The sequence below is a fragment of the Bombina bombina genome, chromosome 2 (genome assembly GCF_027579735.1).
Source record: "Bombina bombina isolate aBomBom1 chromosome 2, aBomBom1.pri, whole genome shotgun sequence".
NCBI classification, from domain to species: domain Eukaryota; kingdom Metazoa; phylum Chordata; class Amphibia; order Anura; family Bombinatoridae; genus Bombina; species Bombina bombina.
The window spans coordinates 346323144-346341172 of NC_069500.1; the positions used below are offsets into that span (position 1 = coordinate 346323144).

General features: G+C 41.1%; 1 protein-coding gene across 1 annotated transcript in view; it reads right to left on the reverse strand.

Moving 5' to 3' along the window:
- The window catches only part of ATXN2 (ataxin 2), a gene marked incomplete in the record, with an annotated part of 1324939 nt that overhangs the window by 1142526 nt on the left and 164384 nt on the right, over positions 1–18029 (reverse strand). The window contains 1 exon segment of the mRNA XM_053699757.1: positions 16679–16738. Coding sequence (XP_053555732.1) covers positions 16679–16738 — 60 coding nt within the window.

Sequence of the window (18029 nt, forward strand, 5' to 3'; positions counted from 1 at the left end):
GGTCTGATGGTGGAATAGCTTCAGGGATTCCACTAATTCGAATGTTGTGGCATCTGCTATTTTCTGCATTATCCTGTTTATCCTCTAGTTCTGAGAAGGTAGTATCTTGCTTTTGGATATGTGCAAATCAGATATAGCTGTAGAGTGAACATCCTTGTTATTTTCCAGTGATTCAACTCTATGTCCGATTTCTGATATTTCTTTCTTGAGATCCGATATTTCTTCCCTTATGCAATGCTTAACTTGAGTGATTAATGTGGAAAAGTTTATTTTAGAAGGAATTGACTCAAATAAAGCTATAGGGATTGTGATGGTGCCAGTTGCTCCGAATCAGAGTGAGGAGAGGGCAGTTGCAGGGTCAGGATCTCCCGAGTCTGCGGTAATAAAGGTTCTGGTCTCAAAAGTCTTGAAAAAGTTATTTACTGATGGTGTGGGAGTTTGCAGCTGTTTGGTGCTTCTGCCTGATTTATTAGGCCTTTTAGGAGACATTTTTATTCAGTGGTGTTTCTATGCTCCTGGCACATTGCTAGTTGAAGGCTATTGTGCCTATAATATCTGTGTGTTATTCTCTCAATGTAGCTTAGAATAAGGTTGTGGCCATAATAGATAGAGAGATATAGCAGATGTGAAATCTCCCTGATTTCATTTGACTGTCGCTTTATATGTGAAGTTTTATCTCAAGATATCTTCCTCCCCCTTTAAAGGGTTACGTTTTCTTGATAACAAGTTGAGTAAAACCCCTGATGATAGTGAGAGTCTAAAGAGGTGAAAGGGATCCCAACATACTTGATAGATTAAATATTATCTTAATGTATTGCAGCCATTTAAGTATATTCTGAAACCTATGTAGGCCGCGACCGCCACATGTGAGCATCATGTCTCCTGGCTTTGTAACTGCTGGGTCTTGCTGCAGTCTTGATAAAGGCCTAGATTAAGGCCGAAACGCGTCAACTGATTTTTGGTAAGCTCTATTCCATTTATGTACTACTAATCTGGAGTTATCTGCACTATATTTGTTTTTCACATTTTTAGGTGGATACCGTTTCTTCATTTTGGTTTACATTGACATTTGATCATCAGGTTCACTTTGGTGGGCCCCACATCTCTTCATCACTCACATATATGAACACAGCAATGCTTCGGGATATTTGTTGACCATTATTTGATCCACACAGGATCCGGGTGACTACTTCCTTATTTTGTTAACGTTTTGAATATTTTTATTTTTGATTGATTGACATTCACACTTTGACACATTTTTTTTCCTATTTTTGTTTTTCTTTTATTAATTTTTATTGTTGCACCGACACCCTTATTGATCACTATATTTTTGATATCACAACATAGGAGTTCAATCTAGGACCTTTTTTTTTATCCCCTCTCGGGTCTCTGACCCACCACCACTTGGACTTTTGCTTTTTTGGACCCAATTATCACTTTGGACTCTTTTCCTTGACCTCCAATTTTCACCATACCATGGTTTAGAATTCATTGTCTTATCACTACTCATTGATTTTATTATTACCCATTGTTTTTACTGTTTTTACTAATATTGTTTTTATTAATATCAACTGGATTTTTATACTTTCATACACCATATATGATCTTTATTGTATAACATTTCTTCATGGATCCATGTATTGTACTCATTTGATGTATTATATTGTATTATATTGTGAATTTTATTAAATCAACTTTTATATCTTACATATTGCTGTCACCTCGCTATCCCTCTGCCTCCTATTGGTAGGCGCTTGGGGGAGTCCCAATTTTTAGTCGATTCCTATTGGTGGTTACTAGGTATCACCCCCCTCAAGCTTATAGGGAACAGAGTAGGCACTAGTCCATATCTCCACACATTTGTAACTGCTGGGGTAATGTAAGTCCCTGCATGACCTGTTCTGCTGCTTACCAGCCTCTAGATGGCTTGTCTGGCGTTAATCTTTAGAGTGCCGTTCCAGAGATGTTGCGTGGCTTGGTGTGGGGACAGGCTGTGGCCTACCACGGAGTAGAAGAGCTTAGCGCTCGCTAGGCATATCTGCCTGCAGGTCCTCCTGGAAATTTGACAGACGGGCTGCGAGTTTTGTGGCTCCCGTTAGCTGCCGAAGCCCATATCTGTACAGAGGGGCAGGGAATTTCTCTGATCCCTGTTGTTGACGCCTGCTCAAATTACTGGCGTGATTTGAGCGGTGAGTCAGATCGCCGATTCTCAGCCTAACTCGCTTTTTGGGTCTTCTTGTGAGGGACAGCGATGATTGCAGGTGTTGACATCTGTAAATTGGCTCAGTAGGCTTGTCAGCTATTACCCATGGCATTCTCACACAGTAAGGGTGTCGGAGCTCTCTCAGTCAGCCATCTCCTTGGCTGGCTAGCTCCGCCCCTCTTAATTTTTAATATCTTCTAGGTGGTTAGTAACAAAATTTATGCTTACCTAATAAATTTCTTTCTATTGTGGTGTATCCAGTCCACGGGTTCATCCATTACTTGTGGGATATTCTCCTTCCCAACAGGAAGCTGCAAGAGGACACCCACAGCAGAGCTGTCTATATAGCTCCTCCCCTAACTGCCACCCCGAGTCATTCGACCGAAGACAAGCAAGAAAAAAGGAGAAACTATAGGGTGCAGTGGAGACTGTAGTTTAAAAATAAAAAACACCTGCCTTAAAGTGACAGGGCAGGCCGTGGACTGGATACACCACAAGAGAAAGAAATTTATCAGGTAAGCATAAATTTTGTTTTCTCTTGTAAGGTGTATCCAGTCCACGGGTTCATCCATTATTTGTGGGATAACAATACCAAAGCTTTAGGACACGGATGAAGGGAGGGACAAGGCAGGAACTTAAACGGAAGGCACCACTGCCTGCAAGACCTTTCTCCCAAAAATAGCCTCAGAGGAAGCACAAGTATCAAATTTGTAGAATTTAGAAAAAGTATGAAGCGAAGACCAAGTCGCCGCCTTACAAATCTGTTCAGAGGCCTCATTTTTAAAAGCCCATGTGGAAGCTACCGCTCTAGTGGAATGAGCTGTAATTCTTTCAGGAGGCTGCTGGCCAGCAGTCTCATAAGCTAAACGAATTATGCTTTTCAGCCAAAAAGAAAGAGAAGATGCCGAAGCCTTTTGGCCTTTCCTCTGTCCAGAGTAGACAACTAACATTGCAGATGTTTGACGAAAATCCTTAGTAGCTTGTAAATAAAACTTTAAAGCACGAACCACGTCAAGATTGTGTAATAGACGTTCCTTCTATGAAGAAGGATTAGGACACAGTGACGGAACAACAATCTCCTGATTGATATTCTTATTAGATACCACCTTAGGAAGAAACCCAGGTTTGGTACGCAAAACTACCTTATCTGCATGGAAGATCAGATAAGGGGAATCACACTGTAAGGCAGATAACTCTGAAACTCTTTGAGCCGAAGCGATAGCTACCAAAAACAGAACTTTCCAAGATAAAAGCTTGATATCTATGGAATGCAGAGGTTCAAACGGAACCCCTTGAAGAACTTTAAGAACTAAATTTAAACTCCATGGCGGAGCAACAGGTTTAAACACAGGCTTGATTCTAACTAAAGCCTGACAAAACGCCTGAACGTCTGGAACATCTGCCAGACGCTTGTGCAGAAGAATAGACAGAGCAGAAATCTGTCCCTTTAAGGAACTAGCTGACAATCCCTTCTCCAATCCTTCTTGGAGAAAGGATAATATCCTAGGAATCCTGACCTTACTCCATGAGTAACCCTTGGATGCACACCAATGAAGATATTTACACCATATCTTATGATAGATTTTCCTGGTGACAGGCTTTCGAGCCTCAATCAAGGTATCAATGACCGACTTGGAGAAACCACGTTTTGATAAAATCAAGCGTTCAATCTCCAAGCAGTCAGCTGCAGAGAAATGAGATTTGGATGTTTGAATGGGCCTTGGAGTAGAAGGTCCTGCCTCAGCGGCAGAGTCCATGGTGGAAAGGATGACATGTCCACCAGATCTGCATACCAAGTCCTGCGTGGCCACGCAGGTGCTATCAAAATCACCAAAGCTCTCTCCTGCTTGATCTTGGCAATCAGACGAGGGAGGAGAGGAAATGGTGGGAACACATAAGCCAGGCTTAAGGACCAGGGCACTGCTAAAGCATCTATCAGTGCTGCCTGGGGATCCCTTGACCTGGACCCGTAACAAGGAAGCTTGGCGTTCTGACGAGACGCCATCAGATCCAGTTCTGGTTTGCCCCATAGTTGAATCAGCTGGGCAAATACCTCCGGATGGAGATCCCACTCCCCCGGATGAAAAGTCTGCTGACTTAGAAAATCTGCCTCCCATTTCTCTACTCCTGGGATATGGATAGCTGAGAGATGGCAAGAGTGAACCTCTGCCAATAGAATTATCTTTGAAACCTCCAACATTGCCAGGGGGCTTCTTTTCCCCCCCGATGGTTGATATAGGCTACAGTCGTGATGTTGTCCGACTGAAATCTGATGAACCTGACCGCAGCTAGTTGAGGCCAAGCCTGAAGAGCATTGAATATCTCTCTGTTCAAGAATGTTTATCGGAAGGAGGGCTTCCTCCCGAGTCCACGAACCCTGAGCCTTCAGGGAATTCCAGACTGCGCCCCAGACCAGAAGGCTGGCATCTGTCGTCACTATAGTCCACTCTGGCCTGCGGAAACTCATTCCCCTGGACAGATGGACCCAAGATAACCACCAGAGAAGAGAATCCCTTGTCTCTTGATCCAGATTTAGCAGAGGGGACAAATCTGTGTAATCCCCATTCCACTGATTGAGCATGCAAAGATGCAGTGGTCTGAGATGTAGGCAGGCAAACAAACTATGTCCATTGCCGCTACCATTAGGCCGATTACTTCCATACACTGAGCCACTGACGGCCGAGAAGTGAAATGAAGAGCACGGCAGGAAGTTAGAAGCTTTGATAACCTAACCTCTGTCAGAAAAATTTTCATTTCTACCGAATCTATCAGTGTTCCTAGGAAGGAAACTCTTGTGAGAGGGGAGAGAGAACTCTTTCCTTCGTTCACCTTCCACCCGTGAGACCTCAGAAAGGCCAGAACAATGTCCGTATGGGACTTGGTGATTTGAAAAGTCGACGCCTGTATCAGAATGTCGTCTAGGTAAGGAGCCACCGCTATTCGTCGTGGCCTTAGAACCGCCAGTAGGGACCCGAAGGGAAGAGCGACAAATTGTTAATGCCTGTCTAAGAAGGCGAAACTGAGGAACTGATGATGATCTCTGTGAATCGGAATGTGGAGATAAGCATCCTTTAAGTCCACGGAGGTCATAAATTGACCCTCCTGGATCATAGGGAGGATGGTTCGGATAGTCTCCATCTTGAAGGATGGGACCCTGAGAAATTTGTTTAGGATCTTGAGATCCAAGATTGGTCTTAAAGTTCCCTCTTTTTTGGGAACTATAAACAGATTTGAATAGAAGCCCTGCCCCTCCCTTGGAACTGGGTGGATCACTTCCATAACCAGTAGGTCTTGAACACAACGTAAGAATGCCTCTCTCTTTATCTGGTTTACAGATAATTGTGAGAGATGAAATCTCCCCTTTGGAGATGAAGCTTTTAAGTCCAGAAGAGATCTTTGGGAAACAATCTCTAATGCCCAGGGATCCTGGACGTCTCTTTCCCAAGCCTGGGCGAAGAGAGAAAGTCTGCCCCCTACTAGATCGGTTTCCGGATCGGGGGCTACTCCTTCATGCTGTCTTAAAGGCGGCAGCAGGTTTTTGGCCTGCTTTCCCTTGTTCCAAGCCTGGTTCGGTCTCCAGACTGGTTTGGACTGGGCGAAAATTCCCTCTTGTTTTGCATTAGAGGAAGCTGAAGCTGCGCCACTCTTGAAGTTTCAAAATGAACGAAAATTATTCTGTTTGGTCCTTAATTTATTGGACCTATCCTGAGGAAGGGCATCACCTTTTCCTCCAGTAATATCAGAAATTATCTCCTTCAGGCCCGGCCCGAATAGGGTCTGTCCTTTGAAGGGGATGTTAAGAAGCTTAGACTTTGAAGTAACGTCTCCTTACCAGGACTTAAGCCATAGCGCCCTGAGCGCCAGAATGGCAAAACCTGAATTCTTAGCCGTTAGTTTGGTTAGATGAAAAACGGCGTCAGAAATAAAGGAATTATAATAACTTGAGAGCTTTAATCCTGTCTAAAATATCTTCTAACGGGGTTTCCACCTGTAGAGCCTCCTCAAGAGACTCGAACCAAAAAAGCTGCTGCAGCAGTAACTGGGGCAATGCATGCAAGAGGCTGGAGAATAAAACCTTGATGGATAAAAATTTTCTTAAGGAGACACTCCAATTTTTTTTATCCATAGGATCTAAGAAAGCACAACTGTCCTTGACGGGGATAGTTGTACGCTTAGCTAGGGTAGAGACTGCTCCCTCCACCTTAGGGACTGTCTGCCACGAGTCCCGTATGGCGGCATCTATGGGAAACATCTTTTTAAAAGCAGGAGGGGGAGAGAACGGCACACCTGGTCTATCCCATTCCTTAGTAATAATTTCCGAAAACCTCTTAGGGACTGGAAAAACATCAGTGTAAACAGGCACTGCAAAGTATTTGTCCATTTTACACAATTTCTCTGGAACTACAATGGGGTCACAGTCATCCAGAGTAGCTAAAACCTCCCTGAGCAATAAGCGGAGGTGTTCAAGCTTAAATTTAAAGGCTGTCATTTCAGAATCGGACTGAAGTAACGTCTTCCCTGAATCTGAAATCTCACCCTCAGAAAGCAAATCCCTTGCCACGGCTTCGGAGCATTGTGAGGGTATATCGGACATAGCTACTAAAGCGTCAGAAAGCTCTGTATTTGTTCCAGCCCCAGAGCTGTCTCGCTTTCCTTGTAACCCTGGCAGTTTGGACAATACCTCTGTGAGGGTATTAGTCATAACTGCCGCCATACGCCATAGTCATAGTGTTTGAACCTCAATGTTACAACGCAGAATGGCGACTATATATAGCTATAACTTATGAATGAATGGTGGAAATAATGTGCATTTAAACTAAATAGATCTATATACAGCTTAGCATAGCAGAACGTTGTAGCGGTAACTTAATCTCAGTAATACAATAGAAAACGGCTTACAGCCAATTGTATGAATGAAAAGTGGTGTGTTATTAGCTATAAAAAACGTTAAGGTAACTGTAGCCCGTCGCATAACATTAGCATGCGATGTTGATAGAATCTTAATCAATCTATAGTACTCATGTGAAGCTCTTCGGTATTTAGAGCATGAATAAATGGTAAAATATCTAACTACCAAGCAGATTGTTATACCGAATAAGTCAATGAACGAACCATATTAAAGGTTAATGCGAATTGCAGTACATCACATAATTATAGCATGAGATGCTGATAGAATCTAACCATTTAAAGGGCCAGCGATACATAGTATCAAGCCCACAGCAGTACATTTTATCACAATAACCTGGGTACTATTAGCCATTAATGGTAGAAATAGTGTACATTCAAACCTATAGACCTTTATATAGCTAAATATAGCAGAACGTTACAGGGGTAATTGAAACACTCTTATACAATAGAGAATGACTAACAGCCTAACGTATGAATGGAAAATGGAATGTTACTAGCTATATAAAACGAAAAGCTAATTAAAGCCCGCTGCACAACATTAGTATGCGGTGTTGATAGAATTTACAGTATTTACGTAAAGCACTTTGATATTAGAGCATGAATGAATGGTGAGGTATCCAACTATGAAGCGGATCAGTATACCTATAAAGTTAACAAACTGACCACACCAAACATTAAGCGAATTGAAGTATATTATATAACTATAGCATGCAATGCTGATAAAATTCCACCATTTAAAGGACCAGCGCTATACATAATAGCAAGTTAACGGCAGTACATCCCATCATAATAGCCTGATTAATATGAGTATTTAAATCATTCTTTATTATTGATGTGAAGCCCCTGAATGTTCATGCCAAATAGCTTTTAGAAAAGCACAACATAACAACCTATAATAAAAAAAACTTACAGTGAGAGGTTTCGTATAACCGCTGCATTTAATTGATAACATCTGTACCTACTAATAAAAATGCACACAGATCTTAAGTTGTAACACGTATACAGTAATATTCTGATGTCCTTTCATCTAATCCAATTGGAGCATATTACAAGATTGTGCAACTTAATACATATGTATAACTCTATTTAGAATACAACTAAAAAGACCAAATCTAAGGTCAATACTGGCTGATGAAAACACCTGCATATCCAGGAATTAATAGCCTATAAGCACTGAGTATTAAAGGGACATTATACACTCATTTTTTCTTTGCATAAATGTTTTGTAGATAATCTATTTATATAGCCCATAAAGTTTTTTTTTTTAATTAATGTATAGTTTTGCTTATTTTTAAATAACATTGCTCTGATTTTCAGACTCCTAACCAAGCCCCAAAGTTTTATGTGAATACGCTCGACTACCTACTCCAGCTTGCTCCTGTTTGTGTAAAGGGTCTTTTCATATGCAAAAGAAGGGGGAGGGGGGGGGAGTGTCTTATTTGCCACTTGCAGTGGGCTTTCCAGCTACCTTTTCAACAGAGCCAAAGTGACAGCTTCTAAGTACGTTTTTAAACCATTTTATACTGGATTTTTATATCAGTATCTGTGCATATTGTTCTTTATAGTAGTGTCTATTACATGCAGTTATATGAAAATGAGTGTATACTGTCCCTTTAAGTACCATTGTCATTTTGACCAGAAGCACTAAAATCTAAAAAACCGAATGCACATGCCCCAGAAGGATATATACTTGTATTCATAAGCACTATATTGAGTATTAGAATTACTGTGATAAGACTATACCCCCGTGACTAGGAGTAATAGAGAAATATATAAGCATCAGCAAATAGATTATCCAAGAAGTATATAGACTTGTAATTACAAGCAATATATTATATACTTAAGTAGTTTAAATAAAGAGATATTCTCGTGATCAGAAGTACTATAATCCTGATATAAGAGAGATCTCTCAGTACATTTGCGGACGCATAACACATATCTAGTATATAATATCCTTCTCAACATTTGTGTTTTTATCTTATATGTTTGTGTTTGTTTTGTGGAACAGTATTTTAAGCAATTCCAATAAAGGTTATATTTTAATTACGGCATAGACCGCCCCCCCCCTTTGGAACTATATGTTCTTATTTACAGCCATTTTCTCTTAGATGTGAGTGCTAGTAAGTGTACACTTTCAATCCTAGTATTGAAAAAAAACCTCTTACTTTTTAGAATAAAACAGTACACAGCACCTAACTCTTAGTATTATAGTAAGGTAAATTACCTGTTGCAAACACTCTAGAGCATCTTAAGAATACCTGATAGTAGTGCCGTTTAGTCCCCTTCTTTTTTTGAAATAACTACCGCCATGTCTTGTAAGGTAAACGCATTGGACGCGTTAGATGTACTTGGCGTCACTTGAGCGGGAGTTATAGGTTCTGACACGTGGGGAGAGCTAGATGGCATAACCTCCCTTTTGTCAGTCTGAGAAACGTCTGGTGATAAATCTTTAAATGCCATAATATGGTCTTTATAATTTATAGAAATTTCAGTACATATGGTACACATTCTAAGAGGGGTTTCCACAATGGCTTCTAAACATATTGAACAAGGAGTTTCCTCCATGTCAGACATGTTTAACAGACTAGTAATGAGACCAGCAAACTTGGAAAACACTTTAATAAATGTGAAACAGCAATTAAATAAAAACGGTACTGTGTCTTTAAGAGAAAAAAACTATCACATAAACTGCAAAACAGTGTTAAAAAGTATTTACAGTGTGTATAAGGGACTAAAGCAGCATTGCACCCACTTGCAAATGGATGATTAACCCATTAGGCCCCAAACCAGATTTGAAAAACGTTAAAAAATGTTAATAAACAGTTAAACACCTTGCCACAGCTCTGCTGTGGCTCCTACCTGCCCTCAAATACGATTTAGGAAAGAAATAAGCCCTCTATAGTGGTCCTCAGATGCCAGAGGACTCCTTTAGGGAAGCTGGATGTCTTAGTCTGAATATGAACTGCGCATCTAGAGTGCGAAAATAGGCCCCTCCCACCATGCACTCGATGTCAGAGGGCCTTAAGAAAATACTCCTAGGAGTATCTGACTAGCCATGTGGAAACTAGGCCCCAAAAAACGATTTATCACCCTCAGAGAAAAAAAAAAAGTTCTTTCTATATAACATGTAAACGTTTTGTCACTAAGAAAACATAATTTATGCTTACCTGATAAATTTATTTCTCTTGTAGTGTGTTCAGTCCACGGGTCATCCATTACTTATGGGATATATTCTCCTTCCCAACAGGAAGTTGCAAGAGGATCACCCAAGCAGAGCTGCTATATAGCTCCTCCCCTCACATGTCATATCCAGTCATTCGACCGAAACAAGACGAGAAAGGAGAAACTATAGGGTGCAGTGGTGACTGGAGTTATAATTTAAAATTTAGAACCTGCCTCAAAAAAAGACAGGGCGGGCCGTGGACTGAACACACTACAAGAGAAATAAATTTATCAGGTAAGCATAAATTATGTTTTCTCTTGTTAAGTGTAGTCAGTCCACGGGTCATCCATTACTTATGGGATACCAATACCAAAGCTAAAGTACACGGATGATGGGAGGGACAAGGCAGAAACTTTAAACAGAAGGAACCACTGCCTGTAGGACCTTTCTCCCAAAAACAGCCTTCGAAGAAGCAAAAGTATCAAATTTGTAAAAGAAGAAGTGAAGTGAAGACCAAGTTGCAGCCTTGCAAATCTGTTCAACAGAGGCCTCATTCTTAAAGGCCCAAGTGGAAGCCACAGCTCTAGTGGAATGAGCTGTAATTCGTTCAGGAGGCTGCAGTCCAGCAGTCTCATAGGCTAAACGTATTATGCTACGAAGCCAAAAAGAAAGAGAGGTAGCAGAAGCCTTTTGACCTCTCCTCTGTCCAGAGTAAACGACAAGCAGGGAAGAAGTTTGTCGAAAATCTTTAGTTGCCTGTAAGTAGAACTTCAGGGCACGGACCACGTCTAGATTATGCAAAAGACGTTCCTTCTTTGAAGAAGGATTAGGACATAATGATGGAACAACAATCTCTTGATTGATATTCCTGTTAGAAACAACCTTAGGTAAAAACCCAGGTTTAGTACGCTGGACTACCTTGTCTGAATGAAAGATCAGATAAGGGGAATCACAATGTAAGGCAGATAACTCAGAGACTCTTCGAGCCGAGGAAATAGCCATCAAAAACAGAACTTTCCAAGATAAAAGTTTAATATCAATGGAATGAAGGGGTTCAAACGGAACACCCTGCAGAACTTTAAGAACCAAGTTTAAGCTCCAAGGAGGAGCAACAGTTTTAAATACAGGCTTAATTCTAGCCAAAGCCTGACAAAAAGCCTGGACGTCTGGATTCTCTGCCAGACGCTTGTGTAAAAGAATAGACAGAGCAGAAATCTGTCCCTTTAGAGAACTAGCGGATAAGCCCTTCTCTAAACCCTCTTGTAGAAAGGACAATATCCTAGGAATCCTAACCTTACTCCATGAGTAACTCTTGGATTCACACCAATATAAATATTTACGCCATATCTTATGGGAAATTTTTCTGGTAACAGATTTCCGAGCCTGTATTAATGTATCAATAACCGAATCCGAAAAACCACGCTTTGATAGAATCAAGCGTTCAATTTCCAAGCAGTCAGCCTCAGAGAAATTAGGTTTGGATGGTTGAAAGGACCTTGAATTAGAAGGTCCTGCCTCAGGGGTAGAGACCATGGTGGACAGGACAACCTGTCCACTAGGTCTGCATACCAGGTCCTGCGTGGCCACACAGGCGCTATCAGAATCACCGATGCTCTCTCCTGTTTGATCCTGGCAATCAGTCGAGGTAGCAACGGAAAAGGTGGAAACACATAAGCTATGTTGAAAACCCAAGGGGCTGCTAGTGCATCTACCAGCACCGCTCCCGGGTCCCTGGACCTGGATCCGTAACAAGGAAGCATGGCGTTCTGGCGAGATGCCATGAGATCCAGATCCGGTTTGCCCCGACGACGAATCAGTTGAGCAAATACCTCCGGGTGAAGTTCCCACTCCCCCGGATGAAAAGTCTGGCGACTTAGAAAATCCGCCTCCCAGTTCTCCACGCCTGGGATGTAGATCGCTGACAGGTGGCAAGAGTGAGACTCTGCCCAGCGAATTATCTTCGAGACTTCCAACATCGCTAGGGAACTCCTGGTTCCCCCTTGATGATTGATGTAAGCCACAGTCGTGATGTTGTCCGACTGAAATCTGATGAACCTCAGTGTTAACTGAGGCCAAGCTAGAAGAGCATTGAATATTGCTCTTAATTCTAGAATGTTTATTGGGGGGAGTTTCTCCTCCTGAGTCCACGATCCCTGAGCCTTCAGGGAATTCCAGACTGCTCCCCAGCCTAGTAGGCTGGCATCTGTTGTTACAATCGTCCAATCTGGTCTGCGAAAGGTCATTTCTTTGGACAGATGAACCCGAGGCAACCACCAGAGAAGAGAATCTCTGGTCTCCTGGTCCAGATTTAGCAAAGGGGACAGATCTGAGTAATCCCCGTTCCATTGACTTAGCATGCATAGTTGCAGCGGTCTGAGATGCAGGCGCGCAAATGGCACTATGTCCATTGCCGCGACCATTAAGCCGATTACTTCCATGCACTGAGCTACTGATGGGCTTGGAATGGAGTGAAGGACACGGCAAGCATTGAGAATCTTTGATAACCTGGACTCCGTCAGGTAAATCTTCATCTCTACAGAATCTATAAGAGTCCCTAGAAAAGGGACCCTTGTGAGTGGTAACATAACTCTTTTCCACGTTCACTTTCCACCCATGCGACCTCAGAAATGCTAGAACAATCTCTGTATGAGACTTTGCATCTTGAAAACTTGACGCTTGTATAAGAATGTCGTCTAGGTACGGAGCCACCGCTATGCCTCGTGGTCTTAGTACCGCCAGAAGTGAGCCCAGAACCTTCGTAAAAATTCTCGGGGCCGTAGCTAACCCGAAGGGAAGAGCTACAAACTGGTAATGCCTGTCTAGAAAGGCAAACCTTAGGTACCGATAATGATCTTTGTGAATCGGTATGTGAAGGTAGGCATCCTTTAAGTCCACTGTGGTCATATATTGACCCTCTTGGATCATGGGTAGGATGGTCCGAATGGTTTCCATCTTGAACGATAGAACCCTTAGGAATTTGTTTAAGATTTTTAAGTCTAAGATTGGTCTGAAGGTTCCCTCTTTTTTGGGAACCACGAATAGATTTGAGTAAAAGCCTTGTCCTCGTTCCATTCGCGGAACTGGGCGGATCACTCCCATCACTAAGAGGTCTTGTACACATTGTAGAAATGCCTCTTTCTTTACTAGGTTTGTTGATAACCTTGACAGATGAAACCTCCCTTGAGGAGGAGAATTTTTGAAATCCAGAAGGTATCCCTGAGATATAATCCTCCCCGAATCAGAACCGTCACCGACAGAATGAAGCTCACCGTCCTCATGTTCTGCAAATTGTGACGCAGTATCAGACATGGCTCTCGTGTGATCAGCGTGCTCCGTCCTTAACCCAGAGCTATCGCGCTTGCCTCTTAATACGGGCATATTGTATAATACTTCTTTCATAACATTAGCCATATCATGTAAAGTGATTTGTAAGGGCCTTGATGTACTTGGCGCCTCAATCTTACGCATCTCCCGAGCGGGAGACGAAGGTACTGACACGTGAGGAGAGTTAGACGGCATAACTTCCCCCTCGTCGTCTGGTGATAATTTCTTTATCGGTACAGATTGACTTTTATTCAAAGTAATATCAATACAATTGGTACACATATTTCTATTGGGCTCCACATCGGCTTTTGAACATAATGAACAAGCAGATTCCTCTGTATCAGACATGTTTAAACAGACTTAGCAATGAAGCTAGCAAGCTTGGAAATCACTTTCAATAAGTTTACAAGCAATATAAAAAACGCTGCAGCGCTTTTAAAAACACAGTTGAATAACAAAGAAAACTAATTCAGTTATAGTCAACAATTCTTAACGAGAAGTGTATTAATTAGCAGAGGATTGCACCCATTAGCAAAAGGATGATTAACCCCTCAATACCCAAAAAACGGATATCAAATTAAGATTTAACGCTTTTATCACAGTCAAACACACTGTCACAGATCTGCTGTGACTGATTACCTCCCTCAAAAACGAATTTTGCAGACCCCTGAGCTCTCTAGAGACGTCCTGGATCAAGGAGGAAGAAGCAGAAAGACTGTGCTAGAATTTTAACTGCGCAACAAGGCGCTAAAACAAGGTCCCTCCCACTCATATTACAACAGTGGGAGACTTGATATAACGGTTTCTATGCAGAAAAACACGTTAGCCATGTGGAAAAAAATCATGCCCAAAAGATTAATCACCAAAGTACCTCACAAAACGAATAACATGCCAGTAAACGTTTTAAAAACAACATTTTCAATGTCATGTAAAGTTATCACTAAGCCTGCTACCAGTCGCTTCCACTGCAGATAAGGCTTAAACATTATTTCAGTATTAACAGTATTTTCTCAGTCAAATTCTAGTCCCTAGAAAATAACTCAACTGCGCATACATTTATCAGCCTGATACCAGTCGCTACTACTGCATTTAAGGCTGTACTTACATCATATGGGTAACAGCAGTATTTTCTTAGTCAATTCCATTCCCAGAAAAAAATGTACTGCACATACCTCATTTGCGGGGGACCCCGCATGCTATTCCCCTCTTTCTGAAGTTACCCTACTCCTCAGAATGTCGAGAACAGCCAGCGGATCTTAGTTACGTCTGCTAAGATCATAGAAAAACGCAGGCAGATTCTTCTCCAAATACTGCCTGAGATACAAAAAACGGCACACTCCGGTGTCATTTTAAAATAACAAACTTTTGATTGAAGAATAATTAAGTAAAAACTCCAACTCCTCTCGCGACCTCCTTCGTTGAGGGTTGCAAGAGAATGACTGGATATGACATGTGAGGGGAGGAGCTATATAGCAGCTCTGCTTGGGTGACCCTCTTGCAACTTCCTGTTGGGAAGGAGAATATATCCCTAAGTAATGGATGACCCGTGGACTGAACACACTTAACAAGAGAAATACGAGTATTAACATGAATAGTACCATTTTTTGTAAGCATGATCCCAGTCGTTGTTAAATCACTGCATCAGGTTTACCTCAATTATACAAGGCTCTGTCAGCATTATCTAGATCTTATCTCTCTAGAAATAAATATACTGAACATACCTCAAAGCAGGTAATCTGCAGACCGTTCCCCCAACTGAAGTCTTTCCCATACTCTTCAGTTAAGCGTGAGAACAGCAATGGACCTTAGTTACAAACCGCTAAGATCATCAACCTCCAGGCAGATTCTTCTTCTAATTTCTGCCTGAGAGTAAAACAGTACAACGCCGGTACCGTTTAAAAATAACAAACTTTTGATTGAAGGTAAAACTACACTAAGTCATCACATATCTCTTGATACTTCCTATCTTGTCGAGAGCTGCAAGAGAATGACTGGGGGTGGCAGTTAGGGGAGAAGCTATATAGACAGCTCTGCTGTGGGTGTCCTCTTGCAGCTTCCTGTTGGGAAGGAGAATATCCCACAAGTAATGGATGAACCCGTGGACTGGATACACCTTACAAGAGAAATATATATTATATAAAATCTGAGGTTAATATTCTGTAAATATCTCTGCTGTCATTTATAACATCTACTATGAAAACAGCATGAGATATACAGTAATTTTAAGTATTACTTGTATATTCTAATCTCCCCTCTGTGTCTCTCAGAGGGGGAAAAAGGGCCTCAAATCAGTCAGAGAACCCCTCTTAACGAAGAATCTGGAGCACCTCAATTCTTCACCTTCCTCCTATGCAGGCAAAAAAAACACACTAGAATACCAGAGAAATGGGGGCTTTGGGAATCTTTGCCTCCTCATAGTGGCCAGGAGTTGAATTCCAGGAGTAATGGCTCATGCACTCTCACCATCTTATGGAAGAAATATGTGCAGCCACCAATCAGCAGCTTGCTCACAGTATTTCATTGGCGCTCCTGAGCCTACCTAGGGATGCTTTCAACAAAGGATACCAAGGAAATTAACAAATATAACGGAAGTAAATAGGAAAATTGTTTAAAATCACATGCTTTGCTTGAATCATGAAAGTTTAAATTTCCCCCTATTTTTCTCCTTTAACCAATAATGTAATATTTGGATTCATCATATTTACCTTTCATTTTTCTGATATTACACTTGGTTTGATCATTATTGGGATATATGAATGTATACCATAAAAACAGAGAACATTTCTGGCTCCTAATTCTTTGGGATGGCTCATGAATTGTGAATGATTTGTAGGCCATCTTCTAATGGTATCTGAAATTCAATCCAGTTTTTAATGTCCCTTTAAAATGTCTCCATTAGATTTCTAAAGCAGGTCAAGTTTACCCAAGTGTGGAAATCTAGAAGATATACAGATTCTAATATTTCCCCCCAGCTCTTAATACCATAACGTAAATATAATAGGAGCCTAATACAAAAGTGCAGATTCAACCATGAAGTAAAAAAGAACACACATGTAAGAAACAAAAAAAAAAAGACTTACCACAACAGAGGTCAGAATATGGACCATTCGCATATTTGCATAGATTCCATCAAAGGAAATCTGAAAAAAGGAAAATGATATAAAAATCATGAATTGTTTAATTTTATTATACAACAAAAAAAAGTGTAAAGTAATACAATAAATAGTTTCTTTGTATTCAACACATTTACATGAATTGTTATACTAATGTTAATAAATAGTCCTGTTTTCTCTTTGCATCATATGTTAAAGAATAGGCTATGAAACAGAAATGCACTACTGAGAGATCTTGCTGAAAACATTGGGTGAGCCAATAAGATACATACAGTGGATATAAAAAGTCTACAAACCCCTGTTAAAATGTCAGGTTTCTGTGATGTAAAAAAATGAGACAAAGATAAATCATTTCAGAACTTTTTCCACCTTTAATGTGACCTATAAACTGTACAACTCAATTAAAAATCAAACTGAAAGGTAAAGGGAAATAAAAAAATAAAATAATATGGTTGCATAAGTGTGAACACCCTTTAACTAATACTTTATTGAAGCACCTTTTGATTTTATTACAGCACTCAGTCTTTTTGGGTATGAGTTTTTCAGCATGGCACATCTTGACTTTGCAAGATTTGCCCACTCTTCTTTGCAAAAACAATCTATATCTGTCAGAATGCGAGGGCATCTCCTGTGCACAGCCCTCTTCAGATCACCCCACAGATTTTTAATTGGATTCAGGTCTGGGCTCTGGCTGGGCCATCCCAAAACTTGAATCTTCTTCTGGTGAAGCCATTCCTTTGTTGATTTGGATGTATGCTTTGGGTTGTTGTCATGCTGAAAGATGAAGTTCCTCTTCATGTTCAGCTTTCTAGCTGAAGCCCGAGAGTTTTGTGCCAATATTGTCTGGTATTTGGAACTGTTCATTATTCCCTCTACCTTGACTAAGGCCCCAGTTCCAGCTGAAGAAAAACAGCCGAAAGCATGATGCCGACACCACCATGCTTCTCTGTGGGTTTGGTGTTCTTTTGGTGATATGCAGAGTTGTTTTTACGCCAAACATATCTTTTGGAATTATGGCCAAAAAGTTCAAATTTGGTTTCATCAGATCAGAACACCTTTTGCAACATGCTTTTGGGAAACTTCAGATGTGTGTTTGCAAAATTTAGCCGGGCTTGGATGGGTTTTTTTTTTTTTAAGAAAAGGCTTCCGTCTTGCCACTCTACCCCATAGCCCAGACATATGAAGAATACGGGTGATTGTTGTCACATGTACCACACAGCCAGTACTTGCCATACCTGTGACAACTATTAAGGAGTCTAAAGAAAAAGCCAGCAGTATGAAAAGCAGAAGCCATTCTGTTAGAGACTATTTAACCAAG